Raw genomic sequence first — 20,478 nt, forward strand, 5'->3', positions numbered from 1 at the left:
CTTGTATGGTAGTATATCTTCTAGTCTTTTACACCACAGGTGACACGTACCAATTCACACAATGACAGAGGCAGAGGTTGCTATGTAAAGTGACCATCAGTATGAACTATTCATACACAAACTGCACAGTCACTGGAGGCATAAATCAGGATCCAAGTTGTAGTTAACCACTGGTTAATCATTCATTCATTCATTCATTCATTCAGCAGTTTTTCACAATTAACTGTGCTAGTTGTTTCCCCTTTTACAGATTTAAAGTGTTTATTTACAGGGAGCATTATTTGATATGGGACAAGGATGGTCTCTGCTCGGCAAAACGTGGACAATGATGTTATGAGAAGCCAAAGAACCATGTCAGCTGACAAGGTCCAAAATGTACTCTAGTCCGGCTTCTTGCTTGGTGATTCTCTTTTCTTTTTGAGCTTCATTTGTCACTTTAGCCTCAGACGTTGTATCAAACAGTACCAAGATAGGCTTACTGGTCTCTATTTAGCCAAAGGCTGGCGTCCTAACTAGTGCAGTTAAGCTGTACGCACTTCTCCCAAGATGACCACGGCCTGCTGCCAGAGTTACACAGTGCTGAAAGCAGTCGACCAGGGCGCTCTGTGACAACAGGAAAGACGCTATTCTCCCTGTTGAAAGTTATTGCACTATGTGATCGCCTCTGAATAAACTATTTTAAGGTAGGGTAAGTTAAATGTCATAGAAAGGGTCAAAACAATGGTTAAAAAATAAGATGTATTTAGTTTTCTTTTACCATCTGAAGTGTTTATCCAACAGAGCAGACATGATTCAAAACTGTGATTGTGATTACAAATGACTGATAACTGCTTACAAAGAAATGTGTCATGTAAAGAGAATCAAAAAGAACACTTGCCACACACAGCTGAAACATATTCACAGACAGTTTATTTTTAATTGAAATTATTTCACATCATAGTTGTTATTTTCCTGTTGAAGATCTTTTGTATTTTTATTACAACAGCCACAGAGCAGCAGCAGCAGCAATAATAATAATCCAGCAGGAGAAGCAGATCAATGCAGAAAAGGACTGAAAAAGAGAGAGTAACATGATGGGGTGCCCCTTTCCCAGCTGCCAAAACAGATTGAACAAGGACTTATGGGAAATCGATTTTTTGTTTTCAGTCTGTCAGATATGTCAGGTTGTGCTGCATCTGACCCTTTTCCTTCCATAACAACTGTTAAGACTCGACCACGGCTCTACATGACTGGGACACGGTAGAAACTCTTTACAGTTTGTGTGGGATAAAAAAAAAACATCAGAAAGATTCAAGACAAGAGGGAGGAGTCAGGATAGAAAGCAAAGCACAGTGAGCTCCACAGGATACGGAGACATGACAGAAAAGAGGAGGTGCTTCTATTCAACCATTAACATTTTCCACAGTTAGACAAACACCTTCCATCAGAACCTCAACGCGCTGGCCCATGGCTGGGTGAGTGGCAGCTCAACATGGCATTCGACTGGGGGATGAGTTCAAGGACGGCTGATCCCCAAGACTTACCAATTATCTTATGAGAATTTATAGATTGAATTTTGGGAAACATGTGCTTTAATGCTGAGTTTTATGAGAAGATTGATATCACTCCAATGCCTGTTCATCAAGTTTGAAGCTTTAGCAAGCTAGTTAGCTTAGCTTAGCATAAAGACTTGAAACAGAGTCACTCATTGGCGTGGCTATATTTCAAGGCAAGAACTGACAAACTGAAGTCTTGCTGTCATAACAAATTGTTTTTTTTTAATCTAAACAAATGATATATAATGTTGTTATAAGTGATATGTGTAGGAAGGTCTCTCTTGACCTCAGGAAAGCATCAGACAAGCCCCTAGTTTCTGGGCTTCGTGTTAAGCTAAGCTAAGTTTAGCTTCATTTAAAACACATGGACAATACAACGATATCAATCTTTTCATCTGACTCCCTCAGTAAAGAGGTAACGTGTTCCTCAAATTGAAAAACAAAAGGTAAACATCAGGGATGAAACAAAATGATAAAGGCCAGTCGGGTTGGTTCAGCTCTGTTCTGATTATCTGGCAGCGTTGGAACAACAATCCTTGAGGAAATATGAAATGTTTGCATTTTCTCAAATGGAAACGGGTCAGTCCTAAATGCTTAAATCCCAGATAGGGCAGCTTTAGTTGAAAGAACCAGCACTGGAACTGGCCTTTTTACAGAATCGTTATCGATCAGCTCCTAACAGCCTCGTCCAATAGGACCTCCCAAGGCTCACTGATAGATTCTGGCAACAACCAATCAGACAAAAGTTGAATGGGATCTTGTCAATTCAGTCCTTAACCTCATGCGATAGTGATCAAACCCCTTATCAAATTTCAAACCTTTTATAAAACAAAGTTACAAAAAAACATGACGCAGCCACATGTACATGCCAAAAAAAAATAAAACAAAGAAAAACAAAGAAACACATGTTTAAAGCGATCAAATGAAAGGAACTTAATCAGAATAATGAAAACACACTTTGTCAGATTACAGTGCACTTTGTGTGGGAAAAAGATAAATCAAAACAACAACACACACACACACACACACACACACACACATTACTGTAAGATGAAGGCAACACCAGCCTGCCGATAAGGGGGAACTGAGAGAAAATACAGAAAAGGGCGTAAGGATTCAAAAATGGTTCAAAGGTAGGAGGGAGGAGACAGCTATATACACTTGTATATACATCATACAGGATATGAAAGAGAGCACAAGGTCCTAAAGTCAGACCCAATGATGGCCGTATACGAACCGAGTCCACAGCCCAAACAGAAAACTGTCATGGCACCCAATAAATAGGAAACAAAGGGTCTCATAGCGGACGGCATCCTGTCTTCTGCTGCAGCTTCTGCCTCGATTCAACAAACATCCAGGGCTATCTGGACACAAATAAAAAAATAAAAAAATGGATGGATACAGTCAGAGCAAGGCTGACTGGAGAAAAGGGTGGACTTGTCTTGTGTTTTCTAAAGGGCCTCTGACACAAGACGAACAAACCCAAACCACATCTTAACAGAGAGGGGAAAAGAGGTCTGACAGTCTTGCAGTGTGTCAGGGCAGTTACCACATCAGATGAAATGTTGCCATAACAAATAAGCAACAGTTTGAGGGAATGTAGACGGGCAAATATGGGCGACGTGTGCCTTTTTTTCCAATCTTTTGTCCCTTTATCGCCACTGTGATCTAATATGTACATTAATTTGATGAGGATTATTCATCCATACAGCCTAAGAATGTCACCCATGTTTTTTATGGCGTTAATCTGTATACAGCAGAACTCTTAAAAACAGGTGTGGCGACAGATTAAAAAAAGTTGATTCATCCACAGTTCGACTAGAGGCACCGAGCCTATGACCTCAGCAGGTCAGAGATAGGATCCTTACAGTATCAGTGTCTCTCTCCACAGACAGGTCACGTGGGGTTTCCTCCAATCAGTACCAAAACTGTGCTCACGTTGGCCTCGTAAAACAAGTGTACAAAACAAAAACGACGATGTTTGGCAAGTGTCCTATCTTCTTTCCAAAAACAGATCCAACAAAAAAATAAAACCCTCTGCTGAGGATATGAAAATATGCACCTCTCAGCTGGTGATGGGTCTTGTTTGCAGGTCCACTTTAGAATTGCTGCAATTCACTTTGCAGGTCACTGTTGCCACCGTGGCATGGTGCACAAAGATCCATGTATGTACAGGCGGCCTTTTTTTTTTTTTTTAGTGGCTTCTTGTGTTGTTAGAAAAACAAAGACCTGTGTTCTTCATTACTGTCAGGACTTTAGCCAGAGGACAAGAGTAAGGGGGTTTAAAAGACATAAATTATAAATATCAGGCAGTCCCAGACCGCCCAGCTAATGCTACACAACTGTCCTATTAAATAGTATTACAAGATCATGTTCACTGAAAACTAAAGAACACATTTTGCTGTTCAACTTTCCTGCTGAGCTCCTGAAAGGGTTGTGAAATCTCATCACTGGGATTTTATCTTCATATCTGTTTGACATAGAAACACACATTATATGAAAGCACAGATATCTGGAAAAATATGTTCATTCAAGTTGATAAAAACCTTCTTTTTTTTTTCTCTTTTTTTTTTTCTCAATAATGAGGGTTAGGCACAACTCTTCTTTTCATGGAGGTAGGACCTCATTATTCCCAATGAAATATTTGATATTTGAAACAGAAAAAGAGTTAAGTGATTAACAGCTAAACGTGTCCCTTTTTTTTTTGAAAGCTACATTTTGATCAGAGACAAACTGGAATGTGAGCTGTTGTATCCAGCCTTCATCACAGGGACAGGAGAGTGAAAGAGAGGGCTCTGAGTGAACTGTCACTGTCTGAGTGAACTCAGAGGTGGGAGGGCAAACTCGTGAGAGAGTGGACTTAGAATATGAAAACTGAGAAACCATTTATAAAGGACAGGGCAAAGGACAGCAGACATAGATAAATAAGGGTCCCTTATGTCACAATAGAGTGGGTCCTTGCATGTTCTCTATTCATCTCAGTAAAAAGTAGGTCCTTGAACATCTGTGACAGAAGTAAGGGGAGCAAAGGTCAGGAGAGATCTCTCATTTAGAAAAAAGGTGACTGTGTCGCTGATTCCTTCCTGGTGATGATGTCATTACAGGGGGTTGGTGATGACGTCTGATGAGGTCTCAGTGTTAGAGATGTTCTGGTTACATCAGGCGGTCCTTCGACGCAGTTAAATCAGTTCTTGGTCTACTTTTGGTGGCGATGTCATGTATATGAGGCTGGCTGCATTGTATGCATATGTTGTTTTTTTTTTTGTATGTGTGTCCCGATATGTATAAGAGGTGTGTGTGCATGTTTGATCACCAGGCCTCCGTGTATCGAACATCAACATCCTTCAGGTTGGGCAGTTTGGCCTGCAAAGAAAACACACACCACATCAGCACATTGAAACATGAAGGTTAGCTTATCATTTCTATCCTAAGTTTCATGTTTTAATTCTAGAGATAGGACGGTGGATAGAGTCAGAAATCAGGGAGAGCCATACGCTTAAGCATCCGCTTTAAGGCATATTCAAAAACTCAAATTCAGCCGAAAAACTGAACTAGAATTCAGATTGTTGGATTTAAACTGAGAGAAGACGGTGCAACATTTGTTTTCATAATATTGATTTCATATTTATCTAAATGTTGAGAGGAATGGCCCTGCAGTTTTACCTTGAGGTCCTCGTAGGTGTCCGCTGTGAGCTTGGTACTGTTCATATTCAGACTGCAAAGACTCTTCATGGCTGAAAACGACAAGCAAAGACAATTAGCCACAACTAGCGCACACAATAATAATAATAATTAGCTGACATTTTGACTCTAAGCTTGTTACAATAACACCTTGTGACGGTCACTGCCTTACATTTAACCGTCAGTTAATTATATGTTTACCTTACTTGTTCCTAGAGGAATCAGCAAGCTAGATTCAGAGCACCTGGGCCTGTTACTCTCAGGGCATAAAAGCCCAAACCCCAGTGTGGCTCTGCTTCTCTCTCTCTCATTCCACCTGTACTCATCCCAACCATCACGTATGATGATCACGTAAGACCTTTCGGTCTTTGTTCAGTTTTGCTTCACAACATGCCACACTTCATTATTCCACACATGAGCCAGGTTATGACAAATAGGGGGCCGGTCCACTCTTTTCCCTTATCTGCTGTGACTTCTAATTAAGAAGAAGAATCTTCAAGCCATCTAACACGTTCTAATAATCCTCAGTATCTCCATCAAACAGAAGCCAAATCATAACACAAGTTATCTCAGGACACTTTACACAGAGAGATCGAAGTTATCGATCTTTGTTTTTGTTTGACCGGCCCAACGTGAATCCTCAATAAAAAACTGATTTCGAAAGAACCCAGGGAAAGGGATTGTTATGAGTGTGTTTTCTTACAGCTGAGAGCCAGCAGACCAGCATCAGTGACGGGAGTCTCACACAGGTTCAAAACCTGCAGACAGGCCAGATGCTCCGATAACAACCTCAACCCTGCATCTCCAAACTGAAGGAAGAAAAAAAAGAGTCACAAACATTAGCCACATTAGCCATAACGATTCATGAGACGACGTTTACCCATCACTAGTGTGTGTTCGTAAGTGTGTACCTGTGTGGACCAGAGGTTGAGCTGTTTCAGTGAAGGCAGCTTGATGAGCTGCTCGGCACAGGCACTGGTGACGTTGGTGAAGGCCAGGCTCAGGTTCTCCAAGTTCCCAAAAGAACCTGAACTCAACAGGCGGGCCAGGTCGGCATCCTAAGGCATGATGGGAATAAAGGATTCAGTACTGACACAGTTTTTTTTTTTTTTAAACATACTTTTTATAACTGAGGACGGGAAACATTAAAACTCCTTATATGTGTGTCAGTGAAAGCATCATCTTAATCTCACCGTGGACTTTGAGGGCAGAGTGAGTCGGGTGGGGCCGCCTTTCCTTTGCTGAAGAGAAAACAGACACACAAAAAAAAAAGATGGCGTCTGAGCTCAAAGCCTGGCAGAAACCTTTACAGACAGTAGATGGCGTGTGTGAGCAGCTGCAAACGGTGGTGGAAGTGGAACATGTGAGATCTAACACAGAACACTCTTTAATTGAAAGAAACTAGTTAAAAGCATGTCTTATTTGTATTTACATGAACTCTCTCACAAAGTTCAGATCAAGAATAACATGATAGAAAGCACGGAAACACTTTTATTTCCCCTGTCGAGTTGTTGACTTAATTCCCTGCATTCATAAAATCATTTGATACAGCAGAGAAGATTTAAATCAGACAAAAAAAAGGAAATAGTTTCACCTCTAATATCACTCTGATTGGTGAATTGAGGTCATGTGATTACTTTAAGTACCATTATATTAAAACATATAATTACTTCCACATTTAGCTTTAATTGTAAAACATACAGATTAGATAGAGTTCCAGTGTAAGTGCTGTATACGTCTCATTTCTGTACATACATAGGAATGAAAGGGTATCCAGCTAGAAAATAATTACATTCTGAACCGGACTTACTGTTAGAATAAATTAATTCCAAACATATTTCTGTACATGGTGGAGTGACTTTAATCATTTCTGGTTTATGTGTAAGTGTATGAATGGTGAGTCAGTGGGTGGACAGACAGCCATATAGATGAACAGCTCAGATCTGCAGACGGTCGAGTGGATGGTGACTCAGAGTGTGGAGCATGCAGACTGAGCTGAGAGCGCCAGACTCTTGTTACCGCTCTCATCTTAACCGCGCACACCACTAAATGATCTCAGGTACATTCTCACTCTCCAACGCTGGAGACGGATGTGGCTGCTTCAGGTCATTCATGTCAGAAATAATTGACCAAGTAAATAATTGGAGCGTCCATGTCTCAAAGAAATTTTTATTGGCAGATTCAAACTGCTGTTGAATGGCCCATTACAAGCGTTAAAGGAGGAAGTGGGTGAGGGTGTTGGTATAAATGTACTCTCATTTGAATCTTTGCCTCTGTACGTTTACTGGGTAAAACTGAATAGAGGGTTCTTCTTTTCATGCTAAAAAAAACTCAATACAAAAAAATGCCCTTTATTGCAAAGATGGAACTGATGCACTTCAGCAGAGCTGGATTTAAGATTCCTTAATTAGACCTTCCTGCAAAACTCATGTATGTATGACATGTGGTGTCTTCATTCTATGAAAACTCTTCATAAAATGGTAAACTGACTGATACCCTGCATGATCCCAAGTCAGGTCTGTGTTGTTTTTCTGTTTTGCTAAGTTTTTTTTCTTCCAACCTCAAATCTTCTTTGGAGAAGGGGAAGTCAAATATCAGTGTTGACTAGTAGCTTTGGACTGTTTTAACAAACGTCTTTCTGTCTGTAATCTTTTGTAATAGCGCTGTTTTTTTAATGTTAATTGTGTATATTTGTTCTATCTAAAGGGATGTTACAAAAAAAAGAAAAGAAAAAAGAACAATACTTTACATTCCTTGAGCCAGATAGACTTACATTGTTAAGCTTTAATTTATTAGATGTCAGTGTCTCTTTCAAGGATGCTTCAGCATGTGAGAAAAAGGAGCTCAGGTATTTTATCAAGAAATTACCACCAACAAATGTGCTGCAATCAAAACCCTTCTTTCCCTTGAACAATGAAAACTTTCTCTTTATGTGCCTGGTACACAGGGTTCCTCGTTGCCCTTTGTTTTCATCCCATCTTATGCATGCTTAGCTCCAAAACATTTTGTGCCTTTAACAACAGCAGCATGTTAGAATTGCGGACAGTCTAGTAGATCACATGCGTCACTGAGGACACAAGAATTTGTTCATAATGAGAAACTGGTGACTTGGTTTCTGTCCACTGAGCTAAACTCGACAAAAGTGTGGGCTGAGCTGGACGGGATGTTCCCAGCTCAGAACTGCAAGAACTGCAGGATTCCAAACAGTTCAGTATCACGTTAACTTCAGGCCTGAGTGTACCTTATAAAGTAATCTTTGTGTTTATACAGTATGTGTGTGTGTGTGTGTGTGTGTGTGTGTGTGTGTGTGTGTGTGTGTGTGTGTGTGTGTGTGTGTGTGTGTGTGTGTGTGTGTGTGTGTGTGTGTGTGTGTGTGTTGGGGCATGAACTCACCAGTTCTTTGAGCTCTCTCTGGCGGTCACAGAGCAGTTCGTACATACGCAGTCCCACCTGGGTGCTCTCCAGCGTGGAGATGATCTGCAGCTGTGTGTCTTTGTTCTCACTGATGTTGTACTCCAGCATCAGACACAGGATCTGTGTACACACACACACGCACACGCACACGCACACACACACACACACACGACAACTGATTTCAAATGCTTTATATCAGAAGAAGCTGCATAACCAAAACTACAGTAAAAGTTAAGGCAATACAAGTTAATAAGTGACTTAAGTTATGAGATTGTGCAATAAATTCATTTAAAACATTTTTTTTAATGTTTGAACATACAGCACATATTGAGCCCAAAACATTAAAAACATGAAAACTTAACACACTTACATTACACACTATTTACAAAACACTTTTTTTTCTTACTTGCTGACTTATCACTAGAATCTGTATGAACTAAAATGTAATTAAACTATGTAAGTAACAGCCTCTGTATTTTGGTTTACATTTAAGATTATTTTAAAAAGAACCATGGAAACAACTATGACCGCTGCTGTATTGTGGCTACTTGCTGCCGCAGCTAGGTTTCTACAAGTTTGACACCCGGCTCGACCTAACATGATGACATCATCAATGAGCCTCAGCCTTTACTTTGTTTTGCTAAAAAGTAGAGTTTTTATTCGAGCTGATTTTAGATGAATCAATCCTAAAGCAGGTCAATTCTAATTGGGTAAATAAGTGAAATAACCACAGAACATTAATCATGGAAATAATAGTTTATACAGCCCTCATTGTAACCATTGCTACATTATATTAATTCTAGGTCAACATTATTTCATGCTTCTGCTCAACAAGAACTGACTTATTTTTCAAAAGTGGAAGAACTAAAAGCCTGACATAAGACAAGGTACCATGTGTTAATGTACAAATAAGTGATAAAGAATAAAAGAGAATAATTAATAATACTAGAATAAAGAATCGCACAAACCTCCACCATGGTCTGGTTCCCGCGCAGGGCCAGCAGCATGCAGGGACCCAGCTTGTTCTCAGCCAGAGAGAGCAGGAACTTCTTCGTCTTATAGCACGAGCCCATCAAGATGTGAACCTGCAGGAGAGGAAGAGGAGGGCAGGGTCAAGGGTTGTAACAGCAGCGCACATTCACAGTTCATGCTGACTGTGTGAGTGTGTATGTGTATCTGTGTGTCCACACACTCACCATACTGGCAAACAGCTCTCCATCGTCATCACAGGCCACGCCCCCTGGACTGTAGAGCTGGAACCAGCCGTCTTTACCTGAACGCACACTGAGCAGGCAGGAGTGGACCTGAAAACACACACAGCTGACTTTGCTCTTGGTTCTTTACAACAACAACAAAAAAAACACAGTGTAATCTCTCATGCTGCTACAGGTCAAAAATGAGATCACGTGTAAACACACACTCACCTCCTGCCTTGGATCCTCTGCAAACCTCTGAATAACATATTTCAGTTCCCTGTTTAGACAGAAAGACATTAAGACATAATTAGCAGGTTGTTTTTCAAACCAGACTCCATCTGTGAAGAGCAGGGGTTCGATTTTGATTTACTTACTTTGTGAATTTGGCATGTGCAAGAGCCCTGGAGAGAGAGGAAGACACGTGGGATTTAACAACCAGAAACAGAAGAGACAAAAACCTCTCAGTAAAGAAAATAGATGTTAATGCATTCTTCTCTGTTCTGGGGGGTTCTCCTTTTGTACTGTTGTGATCAATTGATTTAATATTCTCTGTGCTCATTCAGCAAGGGAATGCAAAGCTAGTCATGACACAGAACTAAGATAATGAGTTAGGTGAGATCACTTCGTGTCCCCATTACGCCTCTGCAACATTCAGATTAAAGTAGAAACGTCACAGTGGCAAACATTTCACGGCTAGAAACGGCGGTCAGAAAAGGGCTTGTGACGGACTATTTCTTGGTGTGAAACAGTAAGAACCAACAAAGTAAACCTTGTAAACATTTTTTTCCTCATACAGCTGAAGCAAACAGACATTATAAGTGATCTTTAGAGGAGTCGGAGGGACAATTTTGGAGCCTGTCCTTATGCTAAGCTAGGCTAGCATATTTGCTAGTTACATGTGTAACTATGGCATGCAGTTGTAAGAGGCTATACCTGTTTGCTATAAAAGTTGTAGTATAAAGGCTCTAAAGCACTTTCCTGATCAGCTAACACGTGTACAGAATGTGTTTGTGTGTGTGTTTGTGTGCGCGCTGACATCACTCATTATATCCTCAGCTACAGGGTGCTGGGGAGTATTTTCGCCTTTCCTAATGACGCCTGAAGGCTTCAACCAGGCAACAGTGGCGCAGGTGAGCAACAGGTGTGACCCAGTGTTGGAGTAACAACAAGTGGTCGACCAGCCAACGCTAATGAAGCTCAGGGTCAGACTGGCAATTACAAAGACGGCTCAGGGCTGCGTAGAGCCAATTAACGCACGCTCTCTGTGGGGAGAAGAGCCACCCCCTCCAGGTCGAGCCCCCCTGGAGGCACGGGGAGGAACCTCACCGCTTCCGTATGGGTTTTGTTTCTTTAATGGGTTAGACACAATAAGTCCTTACGTCAGCAGCGAGGCCCCAGCAGGAGCCTCCTGGAAACATGAACACGTCCCCCTCAAGTGATGAGGAAGACGACATGCTAAGTGACATGAAGCATTTGGTGTCTGGTTATTGTAACAGTTTACATTGTGGTTTTTTTTTTTTGGCTGCACTGACGATTTTGGAAAGGAAAAAAAAAAAACTCTGTAACATTATTTCGACTGTCAGAAGACACTGAAACTGTCCCCAGATAAACAAAGCACAACTACAACTACTGCTGGTGCTACTTTTACATTTTTAGCAACTACTATTGTAATTCCTTACAATAATAGGCACTATAATATTCAACATACAAAGATATCTGATGAACTATTACTATGATTCTGTTGGGTATTTTTGTCTTATTGTTTCAATTTTATGTGAGCAACAAATATATGGTGGATGTGTAGTGGAGAAAAGCAGCTTTTCTCAAACACAGAGGTCTTTCCGTATGGGTTTTGTTTCTTTAATGGGTTTGACACAATCAAGTCCCACGTTCTTAGGTTTGGGAGAAAGTTATATTTGGAGCCCTATGAAGAACATTTTGGCATCAAAGTCCAAATATGGTTGCCTATGTCTATTAAGCCGGGACATACACTGTACAATTTCAGGCCGATTTTTGAGCCACATGGCTGATTTTGAAGCCGTGTCAAATATCAGCCCGATAGTGCATCGTGAGTCGTGCAGTGGAGGACGATGTTTTGGTCGTACGACTGCACACACTGGTACTGGTTCCTTATTGCAACTGGGTCAAACTGTCAGACAGCGTCTGAAAGCACCATAGTGACAACAAGAATGCCTGTTTGATGTCTCTTCCCCTCCTAACACAACAGATATGAAGAAGAGAAACGTTGTCAGGAAATAGCAGAGGACCGCCAGCTGACAGGGAATATTTGTTATGATTGAGCTTTTAAGTTAGCCTCTGTTTGTTGGTGATGCTCAGTGTGTGTTTGAGAGTGGGAGCATTTCTGATGGTGTGTATTTGAGCCGTGCATATGAGACGAGAGTAAAACACACAGATCTGAAGTCAGTCAGTGTGTTCTTAATTTGTCAGCTCATCTATTATTTTGCTTATTTTTTGTCAAACACTGAATACGCACTCTGCTCCCTACCTGGAAGGACACAACCTCTCAGCTCAGCTATTCCAAAACCTGTTTCTACATGTTTTGACCTTAAATATAGATATATAAAATAGACCCCGTTTGATGACTGATGTTTCTATCAACTCCTCTTTTATCTAATGCAAATGTTGGCAGCCAAGGCCTGAAGTAGAAACCAAATTCATCAAATTTGGGGGTCACCTGAATCACTTAAAAAAAATACTGGATCAATTCTACATACAAGGGTGAGCTGTGGTATGTCTGTGAGAATACTCACTCTTTAGGAAAGGGAATGGGCTGCAGCAGGCTGGCCAGAGCAGGTCTCCAGTCATCGTAGTCTGACCTGAGAGACATGACAAGAAAAAGAAAACAGGGATTAAGAAAGCGAGCACAACAATGTGGGCAGGAGGGTGTAGCCTGGATAAATGTTGCTGGAGAACAAAAAGACGGAAGAGTTGCTTCTATGAGCGAAACACGATCAGCATGAGAAGACGTGGACCTGCGGTGGTGATTTAACATAAACTGGAGCAGCATCAAATTACAGCTAGCTAAGTAACACAGTGCCTTTGTTACAAATTTTACAAGCTCACAGACACAACTGCTTTTAAGGCCATTCTGTGTGGTTACCGCACACACAGACAGACACACGTAACTGCTGCTCCACTTTCACACTGTGTGACATGAGCACCGCCGCTCATACATTCATTCATGAAGGACGGTTTAACCCATTCACTGAATGCTGCTTGTTTCAAACTAGGACATGACGTTTCAATCAGATGTAACTCGAACATGTATTTAATGTCTCATATCTGTTTATGAAACAGTATGAGGTAAGCCTGTGTGATCCTTACATGTGAAATCTACTCCCTGTGGATTTTATTTTGGGGGTTTGCCATTATTTAGAGATAGAACAGTTGATAGAGTTAGAAATTGCGGAAAGGAGCCAACCTGGGCCGCCTGCTTGGAGGACTACAGCCTCTGTACATGGGGTGCGCCTGCACTGGCCACTAAGCTACCGGTGCCCCCCTACTCCATGTTTTTTTTAAATGTAACCAACTTCTATAAAGTAGAGGGGATCTGTCCATGTTGAGGTCTTTGTATCATACTGTTCAATGTCCGTAGTCAATCACAAATAGTATGTTTACGAGGTTCTGCTCTGACTCTTTAATTAGCAGTCGTTCTTGGCAACTGTCTGGGTCCAAATGACACAATTCTTTACAGTGTAAGATGTTGATTTTCATGCTTGTTTCCCTACAGAGGTAGCCATTTGTTTTAGGATACAGCCTCAGTTTGCAGTCTGGAATATCCTTCTACCCCTCAGTTTGAAGCCTGAAACCCTTCAGATGATCAGTTCTTTTGTGTCATCTAAGACATTTATTTTTGAAGACAACAACTTTATGTAGAAGTACAATTTCAAAAATATCATCAATTAAAGTCCATCATGGTTTAAGGGGGTGACAGTGTTGTGCCAAATAATCTGTTTAGCAGCACTAACATTGACAGAGATGAGTTAAAGGTACAGTTTGACATTCTGACAGCCTTGTTTAAAGTCTTACCTACTGTAGGTTCATATTGAACTTATAAATGTTGTGAATGTTTAGGTTTTAGATTCAGAGGTATGTCAAGGACCTGTTTAGCCTAGCTTAGCACAAAGACAGTTGGGATGATGCTGCCACTCGTTCATGTCTTTATATAGAGTTTAAAGTCATACAGATCCTTCTACTTTATATGACTATTGTTAAACAAGTGCACCCATAAGGTGAACACTCTGCAAATTGACAGCTTTTCTTGTGAACTCACAGCATCTTGAGAATGAGGGCAAAGCACCCCAGCACGCGGTCGGCCTGCGCTGGCAGCTGGATGGACAGAGTGTTGACGGCCGGGCTGACCAGCAGACAGTCGATGAGGTTGGGTTCGCTGTCTCCACCCGACGGCCCACCCTTTCGCTTGGCGTTGGCCGAGTTGTTGTTTCTCTCCAGCTCCACCAGGATCTCGCTGGAGTTGACGACGGAGGGGGGAGGGGAGAGGGGCAGGGAGGGTGTCGGGGAGGAGATGGGGATGGAGGGTACAGAGTTTGAGGGGGCGGTAGGAGGTGGCTGAGGAGGACTTGGGTTGGCAGAGAGGGGGAGGAGGGTAGTGGGAGGCGGTGTGGGGGGCTCTGGGCGTAGCAGGCGGAGCGGCATCGGAGGCTTTCTGTCGTTCTGCTGCTGGCAGCCGTTTCTGATCTCCTTCAGGCTGGGGGAGTTGTCCCGACTGCAGGGAGGAAGTAGGGGTTACTAAATCACATGTAACCTCAATGCAGGGACATTAATTGTGGAAAAAAAAACTGGAAAGAAATTGCAGCGTGTTGACCGACACAAAAATAAGGAGGTGTGATGCACTGAGTCAGGTGAGATGCTGCTACAGTGACGGCTCCTTTGCGTGCCGGAGTTTTGGAAAAATGAGCTCAGAATGATCCTCTCTGGAGCGAGGGAAGCTAAGGAGACGACAGTAATGAGTTCAAATACATTACATCATTCATCTGCAGTCAACACCAAATCTCTGTGGAAAACATCCAAAGAGAGTCAGGAGCTCCCTCTGCTGCGTCAGCAACTCGAGGATGTGTACGAATGGGATAAGTTAATACTGATGAATACTTTACAAACAGTAGCCTCTGCCATCAGTGCGTGAATGTGGTGTGAGTGGGTGGGTGTGGCCTGCAATGTAAAAAGCACTTTGCGCAGTCACATAACTAGAAAAGTACTATAAAAGGCCATAAATTATTTATTGATTCATGGATTGAGTCTTTTTTTTCAAGCAAAATCAGCTTCCCAAACGTTCGATTTTGCTATTTTAATTTGAAGTGAAAATGTCCACCGGACCCCACCCAAATGAAACAAAAATGAAAAGTATAACTCTTTTGGAACACATGGAATATCTTTATGCAAACGGCAGGAATGAGGAGTCCTTTCTGTGAAGGAATCATTCAGTATCGGGGGCATTACGCTGCCTGTAATCATGTTCATGGGATGGCAGTAGTAGTATGGAAGTTGGTCTGGAAGCTGGAGAGGTGCGTGAGACGCATGTCCCCAAAAATAAGTGTAAACTCGAATTTCCCATCGGGGATTAATAAAGGATATCAAAATCAAAAACTGATCTGGATTCTCTTTGAACAAGCTTCAATTAATACATCTGCATTATACAACTAAGTCGCTTATATATATATTATATATATATAAGCACGTAGAATTTCATCACATCTACAACAGCAGAGTATTGTAAATATTGTTGCTGCATACGTGTGTCTGTGTGTGTGTGTGTGACTGACCTGTTGATGAACTCCTCGTAACAGGAATAAATGGCGGCGAGACACACAGCCACCAGGTTTGGCAGGACGCGTGGGTGGGGGCACTGCCCAGTCGGTCCATGCATACTGAAGTACACAAAGGTGTAGGTTAAAAACAAATCTGATCCCAACTGTCTGCTGAAGGTTCAGCTTCTGCCACTAAAAAATCATCAGCTTTGTGTACTGCGTCTGTCTTAAGGCAACATGTTATTTAGCTTTTTAGCCAGCAAAGAGGCTGGTGAGAAATAATGCTTCTTAACCAAGAGAACAAAATGCTATCATAATGATATGATGATTATATGTCTATATCTAATCAGACAGGGAATGAAGAATTTATAGGACATGTTTCCACATCACTCTCCAGTTTCTCACCTGTGAACAAACTTCTTGACAACCTCCATCCCAGCGTTCAACTCATTGAGAGCCAGGATGTACTCCTGAGTAAAGAGACGCAGTCGAGGGCACTTTCCAAAGTCCTGAAAAAAAGAGACACAAAAAACAAGTACAGATTATTAAAAAACAAAAAAGTAAAAAAGACCTGAACTAGAAGATTACATCCCGGAATGTGAAGGTTTGACCCCCGCTATTTGTTTGACAAAGTGAATTGAGATACTAGAGATACAATATATCTCACTAATAGAGCCCTTTATCATATCTTCAGGTGAATGTTACACCTAATTAATTAGATTTAATAAACGTCTGTATTCTGCTTTTATCTCTTTATAGAAGGATACACGATGACACAGACAAATTAACAGTTTAGGGAATCTTTTTGGCTGACAAATAGTCTACAGTACATGTACCAAGCTTTTGAATTGAAGCAAATGGTAAAAATTGGATATCAGATTAGAAATGGCACAAGGATACAAAAGGATACATTTCTCATCAATAAACAACTAGAATGATTGTCTAGCCACTGTATTGTAGTAAGTTGTTGTATTGGGAAAAGCAATGGGAGACTAGCCAAATGATTATTTATAGCTTTGTTTTCTCAGCCAGAGAAAAAGAAGGAAAGGTAAAAAAAAAAAAAAGACATAGCATGGCTTAGATATCCCTTCAAAAGAAAAAGGACTGGAAAAAGCCACTGTCCTTTTTCCAGGACATTATAGCCCCACTTCCACCAAGTAGTCCAGTTCATTTCAGTTTCGAACACATGTATTGTCATTTCTACTGTCAAAAGTTGGAAATGGTACCAAAAACCAATCTATACCATCCTTCTTTTTGCCACCCTTCTGTTGGGGTGCTGAGCGTACCAATTCGACCCTAAAGGGGGGAGTTAGACACACTGTTATCATTTGATTGGTCTAACAATCATCACTTCCCGTACAACAGCAGCAATATCGGACAAACACAAAACTTGACCTGTTCAAATATCCCATGGATTTTAAGAGAGTAATTTCAAGGCTGATTTTGATTCTTGCTAATAATGTCAGCGCATAGCACTGCCTCATGGACCATCTCGGAGGTGCAGACATTACTAGGGATCACTGTGTCGCCTTGTTCTTTGTTGAATTTATTGGCAGGCTACACTGTATCATTTTATCCTATACAACTTATTATTATTTAGTGAATTTGTGTCACAAATCGTGTATGATCTATGTTTGTAAAAAGTGGTCGTCGTGATCTTTTCGGTTAAATAAGTCCAAGCTGATGTTTTGGGAGAAATGCCAAAAAATTTGAAATAAAAATCACCAGGCATCAAAGGAGGAATAGGGAAGTGTGTGACCAGCCATCCATGAGACCTGATACTTGATTCCCATCACTACTACCAAACACTCTGTGCAGCAGTTCTCACCATGTTATGTTTGAGGATTCTCTGGACCACAGGAGTGAACACTTCAATCACAACCATCGACCGAGGGCGCTCCCGACAGTGCTGAAACACACACAGACACAAACAATATGCACTTTAAAATGTGAAAGATCATTAACCTACTTCTACAGAACTTCAGGTTCAGGGATGTTCTACTTATGACGACTGCTTTTGGACTCACCTTACAGAAGAACTCACACAGGTCAGGTGGTGGGTGGTTGTTTTCCAGGAGAGGAGCGATGGCCTAAATACACACAAACACACACAGATAGAAGAATATTTATCTCTATATTTCCTCTGGCTGGGAGCCATCATTGTAGCTGTTGGCTGGCAGGTGAAGGCGAGAGTTGTAAAAAAAAAAAAAAGAAAATCCCACAGGTGAGCTACACAAACATTACAGCATTGAACTCTTCTGTTTTCCACATGGTCATCGATAGAAACGATCAATAAAACACAAACACACAGGTGCAAAGTGAACAAATACAGGAGGTGAATCTATTTTTTCCTCATGTTTGAAGACCAAAACAACAAGAGGCGAGATCCACGTGTGTTAATAATTAACCAGCCCAACACCAGAAATCAATTTTAGTGAGAGTGAACTTCATACGCACCACAATGATGTTCTCATGATCCTGAGTGCTGAGATTAGAGTTCTGAGGAGAAGAAACAGAGGAATACAAAGACTTTGTTTTAGTCAAACAGTAATCACAGAACAATAACAAAAGGGGAAGCCAATGGTAGATTAACTTAGGGTTAAGGATAAGTATCATGTTTAGTTCAAGATAGGATTAGACTAAGGTTTGGTTTGGTTGTCACTACACAGTGCCACATCAACACTATCCAAACACCTACACTTGGCATGTGTTGCGTTAGATGAAGTCTTAGCAGCACCAGAGCAAACACAAAGACATATCCAAACATGACAATGAGATGTACAGACATGAGTCAGAACTGCAATTACATGAGGCAATCCTCGAGTGATGGGTTTTTTCTTTTTTCCTGAATTCCGGAATTCCGGAATCCTCAGAGGAGACAAGGCTGCGATTCTGACTCAAACTAAAAAGGACAAACTGTGTGACTTGAAGTTTGAAATGTTTTCTTTTTCTGCCTTTAACAATATTATTCATAGAGCATAATAACCCCCCAATATACCCTGATCAAAAAAGTGGTAGCAATAAAAAATCAATTTCCTACATTGTTAGATGGCTGGGTTTTGTCAGTGTTGTCTAGCATGTGGTGTAGTGGTAGATTTGGGTTCATATAAGGATCTTACCACTGAACAAACATTTCTATCTCTGTAGTGACCTTTTCAGTGTGTTGCTACCTCAGCCAGCAGGGTGGAGATGATGTGCAGCGGGGCCTGGTGGATGGACTCGTCCTGAAGAGGTGAGGTCAGAGCCATGTCTACCAGCGCTCGGATCTCCTTCAGAACCACGTCCCAGCGGCTCGGGTTGTTTAGGACTTTGCGGTACTTGTAAATCTTTTTCTGTAGCAAAAAGATGAATGTCACGTCATGGTCTCTGTAGCCACTGCATTCATTGTTCTGTAGACCAGCACTTCAACACAACAGTATTTTTCTTGTTTCAGATCACTATCTCTCAACTGCTACGTGGTTTGTCATGGAAAATATGCATTCTGAATGTTGCAGAGAACACTTTAGAACCGAGTATAGTTTACCACCTTTTGTATAAATGTGCAGCTTATTCGTTTATTTCCCCAAGAATCATTGTATTGTATGGAGGAAATAACTGGGAGAAATACTTAACCATACAGTAGGAAGTAACTATGACCTGTAGCACTCTGAACTAGCTCAGGCATACTTCCTGTGCAGCCTTATTTAGCTCAGTGAGCACCGCAGGGCTCTAGCACTGACAGGTTAAGAGGTCTGATCCTCATAAAAGGATAGTACAGTTCCATAAAATGACATCTAAGACTGTGAAAAGATCTGTAACACAAGAGATCCTCTGTTTTGTGTTTTAACAGGATCATTCTGTTACATTCTTTAATGTGCGTGGTTACCTGCTCATAGAGTGCGACAGTGTGTGTGTGGAGGGTTAAGCATGATGCTTTAATGAGACAGTGGAGACTGATCAATTAAGAGTTTAAGACAAACAGTAACCTTACCTTCCACTGAAGGGAGTGAAACCACTGGTCCCTTAAGTAGCTGTTTGCAGCCTGCCAAAACACAGAGAGACAGAGAGAGAGACAGAGAGAGAACACATACAGAGATACATGTTAAAGATTACTTTTCCCATAAAGGCAGGAAACATCGCTAACCAAAACTCTCTCTGTGTTTCAACATACGTTTTAAAGCTATCATTTGACAGATTTAGGACATTTTGTCACGATAAATCTGGATCTTACATTATCAGAAGTCGACCTTAGCTTTAGTAAGTGGCACCAACATATATTAATTAAGTTGAGCTTATTATTTGACGTCTTATTGAAAAAAATAAGTTAATTGTAAACTGAAAACCAACAGCAGGGCAAACAAATGTAGTTTTTCAAGCAAAAGACCAATTAGCTGAATAATGTGGCCATTCTTCCTGTTTGTTTGAACTTTTATCACATGTTTGACAGTAAATGACATAATCGCCATACAAATTAAGTGTGATGGCTTTGAGGTCTGTCTGGATGGGCTGTGTTGTAAGAAAATGAACAGAGTGTTCAGGAGCTCATTCATTGTTTTTAATGAAAAAACAAACAAGGGTTTCATGTCTGTGTAGCAACGTGAAGGAGAGTAAAACAGGAGAGTAAAACAGGAGAGTAAAACAGGAGAGTAAAACAGAGTCTCCTCGTTCTCATCTTTTTTTTTTTTTAAATGATGCCATAACTCTTGCCAACAAGCCTCTGTCCTAACATTGGAGAGAATCTGCCCTCATGAGTAACTAATTGACATAAAGAGTCACCTTTTGTCAACAATTACTCAGTAAGTCAATGACATCAGGCGCCCGCTGCTATTATTGAAAACCTAAAACAACTTGTGACTCGAGTTGGTTTATTATAGCTGCTATGGTAAT

At 41.1% G+C, this 20,478-nt stretch overlaps 1 protein-coding gene across 1 annotated transcript in view; it reads right to left on the reverse strand.

The window, feature by feature from the left end:
• Positions 1 to 887: 887 nt before the first annotated feature.
• The window catches only part of cmip (c-Maf inducing protein), a 41,970-nt gene continuing 22,379 nt past the window's right edge, over positions 888 to 20,478 (reverse strand). Inside the window, exons 3-21 of the mRNA XM_061036382.1 lie at positions 19,583 to 19,633; positions 18,783 to 18,944; positions 18,070 to 18,111; positions 17,640 to 17,702; positions 17,441 to 17,521; positions 16,018 to 16,121; positions 15,628 to 15,732; positions 14,121 to 14,573; positions 12,598 to 12,663; positions 10,201 to 10,227; positions 10,055 to 10,103; positions 9,827 to 9,934; positions 9,599 to 9,715; positions 8,610 to 8,750; positions 6,410 to 6,457; positions 6,128 to 6,274; positions 5,920 to 6,025; positions 5,199 to 5,269; positions 888 to 4,898 (exon numbers count right to left, since the gene is read on the reverse strand). Coding sequence (XP_060892365.1) covers positions 4,845 to 4,898; positions 5,199 to 5,269; positions 5,920 to 6,025; positions 6,128 to 6,274; positions 6,410 to 6,457; positions 8,610 to 8,750; positions 9,599 to 9,715; positions 9,827 to 9,934; positions 10,055 to 10,103; positions 10,201 to 10,227; positions 12,598 to 12,663; positions 14,121 to 14,573; positions 15,628 to 15,732; positions 16,018 to 16,121; positions 17,441 to 17,521; positions 17,640 to 17,702; positions 18,070 to 18,111; positions 18,783 to 18,944; positions 19,583 to 19,633 — 1,995 coding nt within the window. The 3' untranslated portion in view covers positions 888 to 4,844. The remainder of the gene's footprint in view (positions 4,899 to 5,198; positions 5,270 to 5,919; positions 6,026 to 6,127; positions 6,275 to 6,409; positions 6,458 to 8,609; positions 8,751 to 9,598; positions 9,716 to 9,826; positions 9,935 to 10,054; positions 10,104 to 10,200; positions 10,228 to 12,597; positions 12,664 to 14,120; positions 14,574 to 15,627; positions 15,733 to 16,017; positions 16,122 to 17,440; positions 17,522 to 17,639; positions 17,703 to 18,069; positions 18,112 to 18,782; positions 18,945 to 19,582; positions 19,634 to 20,478) is intronic.

Source organism: Labrus mixtus, chromosome 4, assembly GCF_963584025.1.
Source record: "Labrus mixtus chromosome 4, fLabMix1.1, whole genome shotgun sequence".
NCBI lineage: Eukaryota > Metazoa > Chordata > Actinopteri > Labriformes > Labridae > Labrus > Labrus mixtus.